Raw genomic sequence first — 17,615 nt, 5'->3', positions numbered from 1 at the left:
TTGTTGGGTACTTTGACACGGTGGTTAATGAAGTATGGAATGGTAGAATTATAGATATTTTCTTTGTGCTTATCTGCATTTTCGATGAATAGTATATACTAAATAAATTTAAATATTTAAAACTCATGTCATTGACCTCCAGGAAATAGACCTAGATTAAAACAGTGAACCTAGTGGAATAATTTATTTATCCTGTGTACACAATATTTCATATTAATGCTTCAGGTACTGCAGCTCAAGGATTGAGGATTAAGTCAGATTATTTATGAAAAATAAATCTAAATTTGGTCTTTAATATAAATGGAGTTTTCAAACTGAGATTGGGGTGGGGTTGGGGCCGTGCTATTTAGGAACCACAAGGGGAGCTTTTACAAACATTCATAGATGCCTAAGTCTCCTACCTCAGCACCTCCCACGTTAGACTCTGTAGAACGGAAGTGAATACTTTTAAAAATCCTCCCAAGTGTTTCTGATACACCCCTCCCTTTTCCCTGCTTTGGCAGCCCCTCCCCCAATACATAATCACATTCTGAATCATTAGTATGAAAAGAATGAACTAACCATGAAAACTTTAAAATGGAAATCCACTATGTATAGGATGATCATAAAATGTATCATCCAAACTGGAGAGTTTTAAGAATAAAAGGGGAGACTATTAACAATTACCCCAAGACAACATTCATAAATTTAAAGCAGTGGTTCTCAACTAAAGGTGATTTTGGCAATATCTGGAGACATTTTTGGGCTGTCACAACTGGCAGGTTGTTACTGGCATCTAGGAGGCAGAGGCCAGGGATGCTGCTAAACATCCTACAACACACAGGATAGCTCCTCACAGCAAAAACTATCTGGCCCAAAATGTCAAGGCTGCCGAGGTTGAAAATCTCTGCTTAGACTAATCTGGCAAACAAGAGTATGGTAGCTCTTAATTATGGGTGGGTAACAGCACAATCATACTTTTCCTAGGCTTGGTAAAAATTAGATATTCTTAAACACAAATATCAATATAGTTTCATTACCTCTGTGTGTTTTTCCCTCCATAAAACTTCCTTAAAAATAACCTTAGTGTGAGTCAGGAGATTTCAGTAAGATCTCCTAGGGAAAGAACTGGCTTTGGGGATGACCAGTCTTGGGTTCAGGTCCTGGTTGTGCCACTTAGGGACCCCATGACTTGGATGAACTCCCTTATCTCTCTGAGCCAATGAGAACATTGGAAGTCCAGATTGAGGCTGAGCACAGTAGGAAAACTGAGGTAGAGGAAGCGGAAAGGGAAAAAGAACAACAGTGACTCCCCCAGGTATTTCCAAAAAGCAGTCTCTCTGCAGCACCTCGTTTAAGGTTATAGATTGATACGGGGGTATGAAGAGTACAAAGAAAAGCCATTAAAAGAAAGGGAAAACGGAGCAGTCAGTCCGCTATGTGGAGGACTGAAGTGTCCATAGTTAGTTCTGAGGCTCAGAGTGAAGCAGACAAAGGTGACTCCAGAGGTCCTTTCACTCCCACCAACGTACTCCCCCTGCCCCACATCCCCCAAACACAAGAGACAAATGTTAACTTATTTCTTCCCAGTTGAAACGCGTGCGGGAAACTGAAAAACAATGTAAACCTCTCCTGGAAAGGAACAAGTGCCTCGCCAAGAGAAACGATGAGCTGATGGTGTCCTTGCAGCGCATGGAAGAAAAACTAAAAGCCGTTACCAAGGAAAATTTAGAAATGGTGTGTATCACAGACTCTGCAAAACTATAGCTTCCTTCTTTGTATTACTCCAATAACCTGCCTTATTGTTGTTTCTCAGCTTATTCTTAAAATACAATGCTATTTGGCTTTTCCCTTATGTAAGCAAGGAAGCTTTAAGGAAGAAAGCAAGAGAAGCTTGCTGGCTCTGAATTTTATGGGGTTTCTAAATTTGCAGAACTGTGGGAGTGCTTCCAGGAATCTACACGTTCCCCAAAAGCTCAGAAATGGAGAAGCAAAGCTTCAACATAACTCCTCAGCCACAGAAACCCTTCTTCCAAGATTTCACTAGTGTGCTATTTACAGACCTGTACACCAGGCACACCTTGTCTTCTAAGCTCTTGCATAATAGTTGGGAAATAGATACCATTACTTATATTATGTATGGACAAGTGATATGCTGATGTTTTCCTTAATAGACTTCCAATACATCCACAGAGATCTTCAGGCAATCCCCAACAATTTTGACTTACTATAGCACATAAAATATACTTGAGGATTTTAGTTGATGTGTGTGTATATTCAAGCTAGGCAATTTTCAAATTTAGCTGGAGCCTCATAAACTTTCTACAGATATTTTATGTTAGTAACTAAAGTTTGGGATCCTTAAATTTTCCACCTTACCTTCTTCTTTTCCAATCCAGAGAGAAAAAATAACATCCCATCCACCTTTGAAGAAATTAAAATCTCTGAATGATCTCGACCAAGCGAATGAAGAACAAGAAACAGAGTTTCTAAAACTTCAAGTCATTGAGCAACAGAACATTATTGATGAGCTCACAAGGGTAGGTCTTGATCGATCTGTAAATTCTAAATTGTTCCCAATGACAAGTAGCCAACAAGACATACACTGAAAGCACTTAATAATTTGGGATAACCCCAGAGGCTCAAATTCATTTGTTCAATATGTAATTATGTTTAAAAGACTGTATTTCAAAAATATTTTATGTTATTAAACTGCTTTATACCTTTTCAATTATAACCCTTTGTCAACTAATTTGATAACATAAATAATAACTGCAAAACACATTAAAAGAACTTTCAAAAGCATTTTGTAATATAAGTTGGTAGGTAGGGTGGATGTGTCTTGTAATTGCCTTCCAATACCAGGATCCTGAGGCTCAGAGATTGAATATGTTGCCTACAGTAACAAGGTCATGTATCCCTCTTGCTTCCCAGCACCTAATTCAGTGTCTAGCACATAGTTACAGTTTAAGAAATGTTCATTGGGTGAACAGCAACACCGCAATTACATAACAGAGCTGAAATTCCAGTCCAGATTTTCCGACCATTGCTGCAGTACCTGCTGAGTGGGCAGGGCAGTTACTATTCCCATCTGCGTCTGGCTGTGGTCTGCACCAGCAAAAATGGACAAAGACCTCTGGATGCCGTTGGCTTTTCTTCTTTGCCTCTCTTTCTTCTGTGAATGACATCTTTGGTTGCTCTCACTTCAGGACCAAGCCAAGGCCTAGAGACCTGAAGAACCAGGGGGATTTAGCTAGTACTTTCCGGAGTAGGGTGAGCAAAATGATTCACTGCCATTGAGAGAAAGAAAGATTATAATTTCTGTTTATAGTTATAGTTCATCTTTTTAAGATCTTATGTTGAGTATATGTTATAATGCATATACTAGATTAGGAGGGTAATCTAAGGATAGAATGTATAAATTTTAAAAGTCTCAGGTATACTGAGGTTGCGTGATAAAAATGTTTTTACTTATAAAGGTGAAAAATAAAAAAAGCCTAAACACCGCTAGCTTAAACCACCTCATTTATTAAATGTGGTCTGAAGCCTCTTCCCGTCACTTTATTTTCACGTCCTAATAAATCATAAATCTTACAGATTCACTAGTCCAGGAATTTGCCTGGCTTTGAGTATCCTGAAATTAAGCTGTAAGTTTCTTATAGAATTTTAGGCTATTTAGGCATATTAATCACACTTTCAGGAAGACATGCCATGTAGTTTTTTTGTTTGTTTGTTTGTTTGTTTGTTTGTTTTTTGAGATGGAGTCTCGCTCCATCACCTAAGCTGGAGTGCCGTGGTGTCAGCCTAGCCCACGGCAACCTGGGCTCAAGCGATTCTCCTGCCTCAGCCTTCCAAGTAGCTGGGACTACAGGCATGCACCACAATGTCAGGCTAATTTTTCTATTTTTAGTAGAGGCAGGGTCTCGCTGTTGCTCAGGCTGGTCTCGAACTCCTGACCTCAAGCTATCCTCCCTCCTCGGACCCCCAGAATGCTAGGATTACAGGCGTGAGCCACCGCGCCAGGCCCACACCATATAGTTTAAATTTGTGCAGTAAATACATGGAATATTTGGTGTTTAAACCCTAAATTCCTAGGCTATCTCCACTCACAGCAAGAATGAATCAAGAAATTGATCATTAGCTCAGGTGTGAGCCCCGGCCCTGAAGCTCTACACGAACATCTGCAGATCAGGAAGACTTTACTCTCTTCTTGGGGCCTTAAAAAAAAAAAAGAAATTGATAATTATTTCTAGGCATTCTTTGAGATTCCCAGAAAATTAAAAAAAAGAAAAAACCAGAAGTCAAAATAAAAACACTAAATGACTCCAACCAACTGGATAAACCATATACTCTCTCTGTTCTCTGTCCTATTTTCAGGGATTGCAGGTGAGAGCAAAGATCCCAAAATAATCCAAAGACAGCTTTCTATGCATTTAAAATGACTCAATGAAAAGAATAAGGTTTTACTTTATTGTGAAATGATATTTTTTAACACAAATTTAAAGTAATTTTAGATTTGGGAAAACTGTAGAACTGTGCTTAGAGGGAATATGAGTAATTATTTTTAGAGCTATTTGATTTTTAAGTATAAAATAAAGAATTCTGATTAGGAACACAGTACACTTTCTGATTGTGAGGCTCTAAGATCCACATACATTATCAGCCAAATTGTAGACTGTTCTTACTTTGAAAATATTTACATATCCAACCCAAAAGTTGCCAAAATTTACAAAACAAAATCGTATTCTATTCTAAATGTAATGCCTTAGGGGGAAAACAACTCTTTTCTTTACCAAACAAAACAAAACAAAATTAAAAAAAACTATAGGGAGATATCTACCAACTCTCTATCTGAAAAGTCCTTCATCTGTTTTCCAGGATCGAGAAAAGCTCATCCGCAGGAGAAAACATAGAAGAAGTTCCAAGCCAATTAAGGTAATAAGAAAACTGTGTTATCAGGCATTTGCCACAAACAACCAGAGAAATGAGGGTTGGCGTGGAATCTGTCTGCAGAGGTGTGATAAATCAGATGTTCCTGAACTGCTGCAGTAAACCATGGCCTTCACCTGTTAGAAGAAAATCTTTTGTCTGGGCATTTCTTAGAAGTCTAAAAATGATTGTGTTGTGGAGTTTGGCCTGAAAGGGTTTGCTTTAAAATAACTTTCTCTAAATGGAGATGCCACTAGGTTTGATGTAGAAAGGGTTGTCTGACAAGTTGGAGAGTCACACTCCAAGAATGTGTAAGAGAAACACATGATTTGATGTCTTCCACTGAATAATTAAATTAGAGTCTGATGCCCAGCCTATAACTGAATAATGTATTTTCATCATTCACTCAGACAATATTATTGGTAATGATACTCCAAATTTATCAATATCTGGATAGTCTTTTATGATCCACAAAATTTTGTTGTAGTTTATCTATTTGTTTGATTTTTGTTTTTGTTTTTACCAAGTCCATTATTTGTTTTCGATGTGGAACTGGATAACAAGACTTAAATCTGATAATCCCCTCCATAAAGGTGCCTTGGTTTTTCAAAATTATTTGATCATAGTTTAAATACTGGAAAGAGTAAGTCACATTAGCTCACCATGATATAAAATATAATATAAAAGAGGCTTCAGTGTTTCTATGAATCTTTCTTGAATGTGTTAGAAGTGAAATAATACGGGGGAAACATTTATTGGCATTATTCTGTTCATGCCTAATGTTTTTATTATATCAAAGAAGGCTTAAAGGATCCATGTCTTTTTTTTTTTTTTTTTTTCTATTTTTATTTACCCCACGGTGACTTGGGAAGGATCCATGTCTTTTGTGTTCAGTTACACTCATGCCAGTTGGCAGTATTTTAATGTTCAACTTTCCCAACTTTTAGCTGTGTCGGTAAACATGTACTTTCCCTCCATTCAGAGACCTGTTTTGGACCCATTTATTGGCTATGATGAGGACTCCATGGATTCAGAGACATCATCCATGGCCTCCTTTAGAACAGACAGAACACCAGCTACTCCTGATGATGACTTGGATGAAGTAAGCTTTTCCACTTCTCTAGTCTTGGGTGATATTGTCACTAAATCTTTCCTGTAAGGGAAAGAAAAACCATTTTACTTTTCATCTGTTTTATGAGCAGCACAAAGTGATCTCATGATAGTGACCAATTTTGAGACCACATGTGACTTTGTTACCACTTGAAAAATAGCTTCACCTATGTCAGGTTAACCCTTTTGGAAAAGTCTCTACAGTTCAGCTCTATAACTTGAAGGCTCCTTTCAAAATAAAAGTTACTCTCCGAAATTCTTCATCTAGGGAAGGTATGAACCTAAGAACCAGCTTAGAAGCCTTTTGGATACAGTCTAAGATACTGTTTAGCAAAGCATGTTCTGTGGACCACTATCATCAGAGTGATCTAGAGCAGCGGTCCCCAGTCTTTTTGGCACTAGGGACCAATGGGGAATTAGGGGTGCGGGGGGGGGGGGTCGGGGAAGAAGGCAGAGCTCAGACGGTAATGTGTGGCCTACTTCTTAAAGGCCATGGACCGGTACCGGATCTGATGCCAGGGGTTGAGGACCACAGATCTAGAGGGTTCAGTTACAATGAAAATTCCTGGATCCTACCATATAATTCCTGACTCAAGATCTTGGGGGTGAAATCCCATAATCTGCATTTTTCACAAAATTCCATGGTGATTGCATTATACTGCGAAGTTTAAGACCTAAAGTTGTAAAAACAGTTTTTATAATTTATCTGGGAAAGAAGCTGTGGGAAATGAATATATTGAAAAGAAATGAGTAAAATTCTAAGAAATCTAGAATCTAAAGACGTTAGAACCAGCTAATTGAGGGAATTTAGATGCAAAATCTAGGTATGACTCTTTATCATTTGGATCCGAAATTGACTGAAATCCATGTCCAAATGGGTAATAATCAGAAATGTATAAATAAACAAAAATGCTTCTTTTTTAAAAATAAATATTTACATATTTCTGCAATGTCCACCTTGAAGGTATTAACAGTATCTGTGCCCATATATACACTTCAGAATTAAAAATAAAATCAAACAGAATGTTAAGACAAACCTTTTACTTCTTTTTAAAAAGTTGAAAAGAAGTTAGTATTTCACACTGAACACAGGACCTGAACATAACACGATTATGTTTTGGCTTTTTTTTTTTTTTTTTCCTCAAGAGTTTAGCAGCTGAAGAATCTGAGCTACGATTTCGGCAGTTAACAAAAGAATACCAGGCCCTCCAAAGAGCATACGCCCTCCTGCAGGAGCAGACAGGAGGCATCATTGATGCTGAGCGAGAAGCCAAGGTTAGTGTGGCCTGTGAGAGTGCTCTGAATTAGCGCACAGCGGTCACAGCACAGAAGTGCCAGGGACATAAATGTATCAATAGGACAGATTTCCCTGCACCTTTCTCTGCTCTGCAGCTTGTGAACTGTTTTATCTTTTATGTCAACAAACCTTGAATCTACAGACATTAGAACCAGCTTAGATCGATGCTTTTGTTCCTTTAAGGATAGTTGAATATATAGTTCTTATTCTTGCTATTTGAAAACTTCCCATTTGCAAAGCTAGACAGTATTGGATTTTGATGATCCATTTTTAGTTTCTTGCTTGGAAAAAGAACTTTTAGCTTTCAAAAGCAATAGTTTCTTTTCTTAGTTTATAAGGGCACAACATTACATTTGACAGCTTACCAAGAATTTTCACAGACAATATCTGACTTAACTCTTGTGACAGTCCCCTAAGGCAGGTATTTTCTCACAGAGGAATTTGAGATTCAGAGAGGTTAATTGAATTGCCCAAGATCACACAGCTAGTAAATGGCAAACCTGGGATTCCAACTCAAATCTCACTGGGTCATGTGTTCTTTTCAATATATCATAATTGCCTATCATAAACCTATTTCAAAAAAAAGGAAAAAGAAACACATACAATACCAATACTTAACATTTATTGAATGCTTTCTGTGCTCTAGGTATTGTGCTGAGCACTTTACATGAATTATCTGTGTAATCCTAAAACAACCCTGTGAGCTAGATCCTGTTATTATCCTCTTTTTACAGAAGAGGAAATAATAGCTTTAGTAGAAGTTAAATGTAGCTTAGTGAAGTTAAATTATTTACCTAAAGTCACAAAGCTAGGATATGAACCTACCCTTCTGACTTTAGCCATAACCACCAGGCTGCCTCACAGATAAATTTATATGAGGCAAAGGGATCATGACCACCCAGTGATTTTATCCCAGTTTCTTTTTGGAGGGTCTACAATGCACTGAGGAGTGTTATAGGAACTACTGTTAGTTGTTTAGTGGGAAAGGATAGATATAACACTTATAAATTTTTAAGTGGTAATGTGCATACACACGTGAATGCGTAAGTGAATAAACATGTTTAAAAAACACTAATTTGGAATAGACAGGCAAACAGTCATTAGAAAGGAATGTACCTGTACACCTTCGTGTCTATGCCCCAATACTTTAATATTTGTGGTTTTCACTATCAGTATTTACTAAGCATTCTTACCAACATAGGACTGAGCAATTAGAATAGTTGCATATGTCTTGTTTTTTGGAGAAGTGATGATGTAGAAACCAGTCCTCTCTCTCATTGGATTCTCTCATCTAAAGGTTTAGCATTGTCTCTGGCCATTAAAGTAAAAAAAAAAAAGTAACACATTGAGCAAAATACTCTGAAAGAAATCAAGATGTTAGAAACAGAACAACAGAATAAATTCAAAGAACATAGAAATGCAAAAATAGATAATATAGATGAAAGCATTAATAAAAACAGAAGATATTTTGATATAAGAAAAAATATATTACAGTCAACATAAATTCAAGGTTAAAATAAATCTTAGCAAAATTAAGCATAGCCCTTTTTTTGGAGTTGATAAAGGTAAATAGAGTGTTTAACAGTCCAAAGAAATATTCTGCTCACAATGAAGAATAAGAAAATTGATAACTACCATTGCTGTTTTTATTCAACCTTGTACTGAAGAATTTAGCCAGATCCTAAGACAACAGCAGCTAAAAATAGGTATATGGGCATGAAACAAACAAACAAAAAAAACCCTAATTTTTTACAGAAAAATAGGATTGTATAGAGAGAGAATACAAGAGATTCTAAAATCAAATTGCTGGACTAAATGACATAGTACAGCAAAGTTGCTCCAGAGAAGATTAGTGTCTAAAACTGCTTATACATACGCACAAAATATACAAGAGATGAGAGGTAGATAGGTGGACAGATAGAGATTGATTTGGCTCCAAAAGAATGGAAAGAATTTGGAGAAGCAAAATGGGACAAAGCTTTACTGAAAGGGAACTTATTCAAATAAAGAGAAAAGCAGAGAGTTACTAGGCATATTTAGGAGAAAAGGATTTCAGCAAAGGAGTAGACTCTAAGTTGATGAGTAGTAGGAAAAGATTGGAAATACAGTGGGAGTCCTTGAATGCCAAGCTAAAGAGTTTGAATATTAACCTGACAATAAAGGGAGCCCCAGGAAGTTTTTAACAAGCATTTAGATCATGAAAGTAGTTTAGAAAGATTCTTTTGTCATAGAAAATTCTTTTTTTCTCTCTCTTGCTTGTTGAGTTCTAGTCAAGAAACATGAGAGGAAGGACAATATTGAATGACCATTTTACTTGTTGAGTTCTGGAATTTTGATTTCACCAGGCTCAAGAACAGCTCCAAGCAGAGGTGCAAAGGTATAAAGCCAAAATTGAAGATCTGGAGGCGACCCTGGCTCAGAAAGGGCAGGTAGGCATTTGGTTGCTGGCTCTTCTGCAAATGCAGACAATTCAGTCTGACCTTCCTCTAGCTTACCTGTGCATGGGCCACCTCCAAGACACGGCTTGGCTCTCCATGGGGACCTTTCTCAAACTGCGTCAGAATGTTCAACTCTGTATTTCTGTCCCCGCTGTTGTTCTGGCCAGAGTGTGAACCCTGCTACAACAGTGAATGAGGTTGGGCAAGAGAGAAAAGTGCCAGAGGAGGAGAAGCCCTGTACAAATAGCCTGGAGTTGTCACAAGCTGCGTCCTTTGCCTCTATGCTACATTTATGGTTCTGCATTTTAATGTTTTCCATCCATATGTATCTAGCCTGTGTGCATTCTGACCCTTTTCACTTTTTGCCTGTGTGGTCACTTCTGAGTCCCCAGAAGGCTGGTCCTGGATTATTCAGACTGAAAAAGGTAGAGGGTAGTGAGTGATGATGAGAAGGGGGTTAAATTTTCCTGGCAACTTTGGCCCCAGTGTCTTTGAAGAAGGAGCTGGCAGGGGTGGGCGTCATTTACCAGTCGATGGCAGGCAAACAAATGGGGTGGAAAGAAGACTTCTCTGGCAAAGTGGTTTGACGACACAGGCTCTTTCGTGCCACTCTGAAATGCTGACTGCGCGATATTCTTTGTCAAACAGGATTCACACTGGGTAGAAGATAAACAACTTTTCATTAAGAGAAACCAGGAGCTTTTAGAAAAGGTATGTTGGGCGCAACACCTTAGTGGGGCACAGGAGAAAATGATGAGAGATCCAGGAGCAGCAGGAGGTGCTCTCAGGAGTGGCACAGGGGCCAGGGGAAGGGGAGGCTTTTCCGGCGCTGCTCTGTCCTCTGCTGCGTGCTCAACCGCATCCCTGTCACCGCCATCACCATCAGCTAAGTGGCACATGTGCATGGCTCTGCGCTGGGCATTGTGCAGACTCGAAAGGTCGTGACCCCTGAAACCTACCGATTTGTTAATCATATATATGTACTGTATCTTACTGTGCATATATATATATATATATATATAAACACACACACACACACACACACACACACGCATGCACATCCTATGTGGTTGTCCATCTATAAAAAAACACTTTATGAATAAGACTTGTTATTTTGTGCAAGGAAATGACAGAATCTGGCTCCAAGATCATGCTGCAACCTAGCAGACTTGTATTCTCACTTTTAATCTTTTTGCTAAGCTTGGCTGTTTCTACTTCTTTTTAAAGGAAAGGATTTTTTTAGCTGCCTCCAAAGCACAAAATAGTATGTCCAAGAAATTGGTCAACAAATTAAGATACAAAAACATAGATTAGACTCAAGAGGTAGAATTAATTCTGGTTGTCTGAACGTGGGCTTTTGATTTGGGGCAATTAAACGTAACAGAGATCGTTGTTTAAGTTCAAAGATGGCTTTTCCTTTGGTATCTTACCTTCCACAAATCTAGTGAAAGATTACAAAACAATCTTGTGTTATCCTTGACAAAAACAGGATTTGAAGGCCCATTTGAATAAGGAAAGTAATTCTGCAGATCCATTCATAGTTATGTAGGAATGATTTTAGAATTATTTCTACCAATATTTTCTATCCTTAGCAAGTAATAAAAGTTAACCAAAATGCCCTGAGAAGTAAGCATGAGAAGGAGAAAAAAGGTGCTTGTCCTCCCTCCCCTCTAGTCTGGCAGAGTTAGACATCCTGTATCTTACTTTCTGCATGATGTGAGACAGAGCCGATGTATACATCATATAGAGGCTTGACGGCTATCCAAAATTGAGAACTGGTACTCTCAGAAAGGTTAAGAGGCCCTTTAAAGAAACATCATTGGCATTGGTCCTGGTCTATGAATTGCAATCTGTGAACCACTGATCTAATTGCTTCACTAACCACCAGAACCAGCAGTCTCCCCAAATATCCCATCACTGATCCAATACAAGATTCTAGGAAATAGAATCTCCTTTATAAACTAAGTGAACTTCTAAAACCTTTTGAAAGTTCACTAGACCACCAGTATCTAGGGTTGACTACATTAATTAATGTCACGTAATCTCTCACTATTTCCCCACCTTTATTTTCCTATTAGTCTCAGAGATGCCCAAGAATAAGTGTTATTACATCTCTTTATCATCAAAACAATGATTCCCATTATGTTTTCTATCTGATTTTCCTTTCATCTTGATTTCTTTGGGCTAAAGGGGGAATTTTTGAACCCAGGCTTCTAAGAATAAAAGGATGACAGAAGTGACAATGAAGCTAAACATTTTACTTCAAACATATAGATTTGGGAAAGTAAGATACATCCTATGATTGTTAAAAAGCCCCTGGGTTTGTATTTCTAAATTCAAGATTTTAAATAGTTACTGTGCAGAAAGCCCACACATACTACTACTATCAAGAGAAGCCCAAAACCTATTGCGCTTCATGAAGATTTTCTGATCCCTAAAAATCCAAAGATTCAGATATGGACCCTGTCTACAGGGGAAGGCACATTTGTCCACAGATAACTGAATTTTATGCTTCATCGGGTCATAATGGAGATCCTCTAAGAAAGTCTATAGGAAAACAGAAGGAAGAGGTGTCATTTCTGAATAAGGAGACTGGGGAAGGCTCTTATAGACATTAGAGCTCAGTGTTCAATGAAGTGTAGGATTTTGTCACATAGAAAAGGAGATGTCACATAGAAAAGGAGATGTCACATAGAAAAGGACCTTTTCAGGCAGAGGTGAGCAGATACAGAGTTCCTGGAGTAGCCAGTTGATTGGGTGAATCAGGGTTTCTAGATTCTAGTGTGCACGATCACACATGAGTGTGTGAATGTGTGTGTAGAGAGGACAGTGATAATACTTAAAACTGGAAAGCTAGGTGGTGATCAGATTTTTAAGGCTTTTGAATTCCCTAGTAAGGAGTTTGACTTTATTCTGTAGGTATTTGGAATTCAGCAAAGTTTTATATATAATGAGAGCTGTTTTTAAAAATTTATTAATATTTGATTTATTAAAATTAATAATCTGACAACTTTAATTCCAGAAATGGGAGGTGTCAATCCCTCTTATGTAGATCATTAAATCTGGTTCTAGTATAAACTGTCTATGACCCACCACAAGGACATAGTAAGTTTTCTCAGAGTCATAGGATCCCTAGATTTTATCCCAAGGAACAGAGCTGTCTTCTAGCATTTTTCTCTATAACTAAAAAAATTCAATCAAAGGATAACGAGAAGGAAAGCCAAAGACTTATTTTATTCACATCTACTTGGGAATATTTTTCATGATCTGGAAGATTTATTCACTGAATAAATGAATACTATCCATGCTTGCTTTGCAACATTGTGGATGTTTTTTGCAATGCTCACCTAACTTCAGGATTTACTTTATTAGATAGAAAAACAGGAGGCAGAAAACCACCGGTTACAACAGGAACTACAGGACGCCAGAGACCAGAATGAGCTGCTGGAGTTTCGAAACCTAGAGCTAGAAGTAAGGAAATGATGATGATGATAATAAAACTATTACATAATAATAATTAACATGTACTAAGCACATCAAGGAGCTAGGGGCTGAATTAAGCCTTTTAGATTCATTCTCTCATTTGTCCTCACAATCACCCTTAAGATTACAAAGCTGAGGCAACTGAGATTAAATGACTTGCCTAAGTCCCATGACTAGTAAGTGGTAAAGCCTTAATGCAGCTCAGAATTGTCTGCTTAGATATTGTTCTTTTCAACATTGCTGACTTTGTAAACAAGGCTAATGAATAATTTTTAGATAGTTAAATTAATAGATTTCAAACCTCCTCAATATTGCATTGCTTTTAAATAACCGTGTCCATTCTTCATTGAATTTTGATGTATTAAAATTGTCACTTCAAGAATTATATTTCAAAATGTGTTCTCTGTATAAATATTTTTAGTTAAATTTGAATTTATAAAAGTAAATTTTTTAGTCCCTAATGCATTTATGAAAAAAAAAAAAAGAGTTAAGGTGCAAGGTAATTTGTCTTAGGAAATACCTTGATTAATCTGACCCAATTTTAGGGGTCAATTTTTTTGTTTTTCAAGTAAAACATACAAATCAAATCAGATTTTGATTGTATCCTGCAGCATGTGGCATAGGATCTGGTTGAACGTATGTGGATATGTAAAAGGATAAGAAAAATTCCCATGGGATTTCACTGTTATTTTGCCAGTGATTTCTTCTTGAGGTTATTTCAAATCAGGTCTGGGTAAAAAGTTAGCAGTTGGCATGCTTCAGTGAAGAAGAGTACGTCATCTTTTGTAGCCCACATGCCTTACTCATAAAGCCTGAGTGGATTGAATATGCAGTAGGCTGTTAGACCCCTCTTTGTGATATCTGAAAGCTCTAAATATTCATACAGTTTAAATTGGAACTCCACTTCCTGAATTTCCCTGATCAAAAAATTTGCAGATATGGATGACTCCATCTATAAATTCTTCTCCCCTACCTCTTAGTTGACTAGTCAATTCTTTTCCATTAAATTTAGCATGAACATCTTGAGTTTGATTTTTTTTTCCAAATGACATTAACTGCTGAAATACCATAAAGAGACCACTGATTTAGTCTTTAATCAGTTACTTCTTTTTTATTTTAATTTCTATATATTCTTCACTGTATTTCAAGGAAAGAGAGAGACGATCCCCTCCATTTAATCTCCAAATTCACCCATTCTCAGATGGTGTGAGTGCTCTACAGATCTACTGTATGAAAGAAGGTGTCAAGGTAGGCAGCTATTTGATTTTTTATGTTTGTAGAAATTAGAAACACTGGGAATTGGAAAAAGGGAGGTTGCTCGTGACTGTTTGGTCTTTCAGTCACTGGATGTCATTTTGATACAAACCATGTAGAAATTGAAAATAGACACATCTATTGGAAAATCAATAGAACATAAACAAAATATTAATAAATGTATGACAGATGTACGAATGGTCGCAGCAAAGAAGACAGGCATCCATGATTATTTAGAACAGAGTAATATAAAGAATGATACAGAATCACAATATTTAAGGTAACTAGCCTTAATTATCTAGGAGAAATACAAAATAAATTTAATGCTTCAAGAAACATGTTTCCTGTCTGCCAGATGAGAAAGTTTTCTTTGAACCCCTTTGTTGTGCCACGCTAGGTGCTGTGGAATTCATAATCATGGAGTTTCAGAGTTGGAGGAGACCTTGAAGTCACCTAGTCCACTTTCTCTTTTGCTGTGTTTAATTTAGGGAGGAGTTCTCTTTTGAAAACGCTTAGTATTTATAATACATTGCTAACTAGATAAAACATGATTTTATCTTTAGTGCTACTGAAATACATTTTAAATATTAAGGTTGAATTGAGGTGTCTCTGTCTCCCAGGAAATATATTGTCCTTTAATGTAATGAAATCACACTGTGAATATATATTCCCTGGGGTGAAGTTGGGATGCCTCTGCTATTCCTGGTCTCTCCTTTACCTTCCGCATGGCCCTTCCTGCTCCCACTCAGCTGCCAAATATACTTGCTTCAGTTGCCTTCCCTCTTCCTATGACATTAAGCCAGACTTTCCCTTTCCTGGTGGTAAGGCTTTGCTATACTGCTGTTTGAATGTGAGTAAGAGGAGAAAGTGGTACTAGTGAGGTACAAATTGGGAGAAAAATTGGGCAGTAAAATTGTGCTTCCTTGTCCTTCATCTTAAACCACTTACATGATGTTTAAACTCCTGGCTTTCCTGGGCTGCATGAAAATTTCCAAACCAAAGCAATTGTTTTGATTCAACTCTAACTAAATAAAAAGCAATTTTCTTTGTCTTTTTCCTAGATGCTTTTTTTTTTTTAGATAAATCACAAACAACCTAATCCAACGGATATAACTTATATCCAAGGGAACTCATTCAAATGGTGGAGTTCAGCTGCTTCAAACTAACTCAAGGAATAAAGAAAAAATAGTTTCCCATAGGGTGAAATTAACGTTAAACACCTAAAAAATGGAATTTGCACTATAGTTTTTCTTGTGGCAGTCAAAATTCTGCCAGGTCAGAATTCTACTAATTAGAATGAAATTGGTTGATTCCTTATATTTATTAATATAAACTATTACTTTTCTTTGTGCCTGAAATCTATCGTAAGTGGGAAAAAAAAGTTTGGTAATTATAAGAAAAAAGTCAATGATCATATATTCCAAGTCCTTACTACATGCTGGACTCTTTACCACATCGTGTCTTTATCCTCAAGATCAGCCTATGAAGTAGGCATTTATTATCTCCATTTTGCAACTGGCAAAATTGAGAATGAACTGTTAGGTAGTATGCCCAAGTGCACGCAGCTTGTATGAAGCAGTGTAGAAACTTAAAACCAGGTGTGTCTGATTGAAAACATCCCAAGGAAGGACAGCCCTACATACAATGTCTTCCTCTAACTTAGTGTTCCAGCACTGATGGAATGGTAGGCCACCTTTATACCTTTGACTTGAATGCATCTCCTTTTTTTTTCAGGATGTAAACATCCCTGATCTCATAAAGCAGCTTGATATCTTGGGTGATAATGGGGTAAGTAATGAATTAAGTGTAGTACAGATATGAATTTGCCTAAATAGAGGCAAGAAATACTTTCCAGTGCATCATGTGTAAAATAATAGCAAGTGAGATGCCATGTTTATGTAAAGATTTTAGCTCCCTGGAGAGAGTCTACAATTTATCAAACAACTTGGCTAAGGGCTTGGAGGGATCTCTGGAAGGTAATATCAGAAACAGGTCCTGGTAAAGTGTTTTTCATGGACATATTTCAGGTTTGAATGCTGACCACATCTGCAGTGATTAAAGCTAATTACTGCCTGACTGTTGCATAGAAGCATCCAGTGTGAAATTAAGCAGTCATGCAGTTGCAAATGCTGCTAAATACTAGGGTTGTTGGCGGCCCCATAAAAATGGACCAGGAAGCTATAATCCCTTTTCTTTCTAAAAACACCTCCAGACAGGGTCGAGGCATATTAATTCAGTGGGAGGACCATTCATTGTGATACTAGATGAATGATTGTATACGCTGAAGGAGTCTCCATGTTTTTCCCCTTGAAAAATTATCAAAGGAGAGAACAGAATCAATAAAAACACATCCAAACTGCTATGAAGAGATTGCTCTTTATTTCATTTTGGTGTCTATAATTTTTCTCATAACGTGACTATGAATGAAGTGTGCTTACAATGACACAAATTAACACAGTATTAAAGAGATGTAAAAAAAATCATATTTAATATATTTCTTTGAGGTTTTGCATTAACTCTTTGTTAATTATTACTAGACAGAATAGGATTTGTTACAATCCCACACATGCATATTCAGTACTGTCTGGCAGGCAGTTAGGCAGTATTTTTAGTGTAAATATTATAACTATCTTTAGGCTTATTTTCTCTCTTTTTTTTATTTTTCACAGAATTTAAGAAATGAAGAACAAGTAGCCATAATTCAGGCCAGCACCGTGTTGTCCCTGGCAGAAAAGGTAATTATTTGTACTAACATTTTAATCATCTCTGTGTCTGGCTTAACACCTAAAGAGCAGGGTAGGGTGTGAGGGAAATTCCTTTTGCACACGATTTCATGTTGTTGAATACATATTACACCTTTTATTTTTAAGGGCGATACAACCTAGAAGGAATGAGAAAACACAAAAGAAAAGTCTACACACTGATTTAGGATGGGTGGATAAATTTGGCTTTGAAGTCCCTTAAAAATATAGTTCTTTAAAAATGGGAAACTTCTGGATTACATTATTCAAATAATCCCTACAAAGCTGGGAAACCAACAAAGAAGGTTTTTGTTGAGAGGTGGTAAACTGGAGCGTTGCTTTTGTCATAGACTTTTCCTTGGGTGTGTACCTACCGACTGTTCC

General features: G+C 37.2%; 1 protein-coding gene across 2 annotated transcripts in view; it reads left to right on the top strand.

The window, feature by feature from the left end:
* The window catches only part of JAKMIP2 (janus kinase and microtubule interacting protein 2), a 46,985-nt gene that overhangs the window by 13,807 nt on the left and 15,563 nt on the right, over nt 1-17,615 (top strand). Inside the window, exons 5-15 of one of the 2 annotated variants that reach the window (XM_069484172.1) lie at nt 1,570-1,716; nt 2,379-2,519; nt 4,858-4,914; nt 5,891-6,010; nt 7,165-7,293; nt 9,661-9,744; nt 10,402-10,464; nt 13,126-13,224; nt 14,386-14,484; nt 16,225-16,278; nt 17,160-17,225. In XM_069484172.1, the coding sequence (XP_069340273.1) occupies nt 1,570-1,716; nt 2,379-2,519; nt 4,858-4,914; nt 5,891-6,010; nt 7,165-7,293; nt 9,661-9,744; nt 10,402-10,464; nt 13,126-13,224; nt 14,386-14,484; nt 16,225-16,278; nt 17,160-17,225 (1,059 nt within the window). The remainder of the gene's footprint in view (nt 1-1,569; nt 1,717-2,378; nt 2,520-4,857; nt 4,915-5,890; nt 6,011-7,164; nt 7,294-9,660; nt 9,745-10,401; nt 10,465-13,125; nt 13,225-14,385; nt 14,485-16,224; nt 16,279-17,159; nt 17,226-17,615) is intronic. The other variant, XM_069484173.1, reaches the window with a different exon arrangement.

Source organism: Eulemur rufifrons, chromosome 10, assembly GCF_041146395.1.
Source record: "Eulemur rufifrons isolate Redbay chromosome 10, OSU_ERuf_1, whole genome shotgun sequence".
Taxonomy (NCBI): Eukaryota; Metazoa; Chordata; class Mammalia; order Primates; family Lemuridae; genus Eulemur; species Eulemur rufifrons.
Note: the sequence above shows the minus strand (reverse complement) of the source record. Positions and strands in the feature narration are given on the sequence as shown.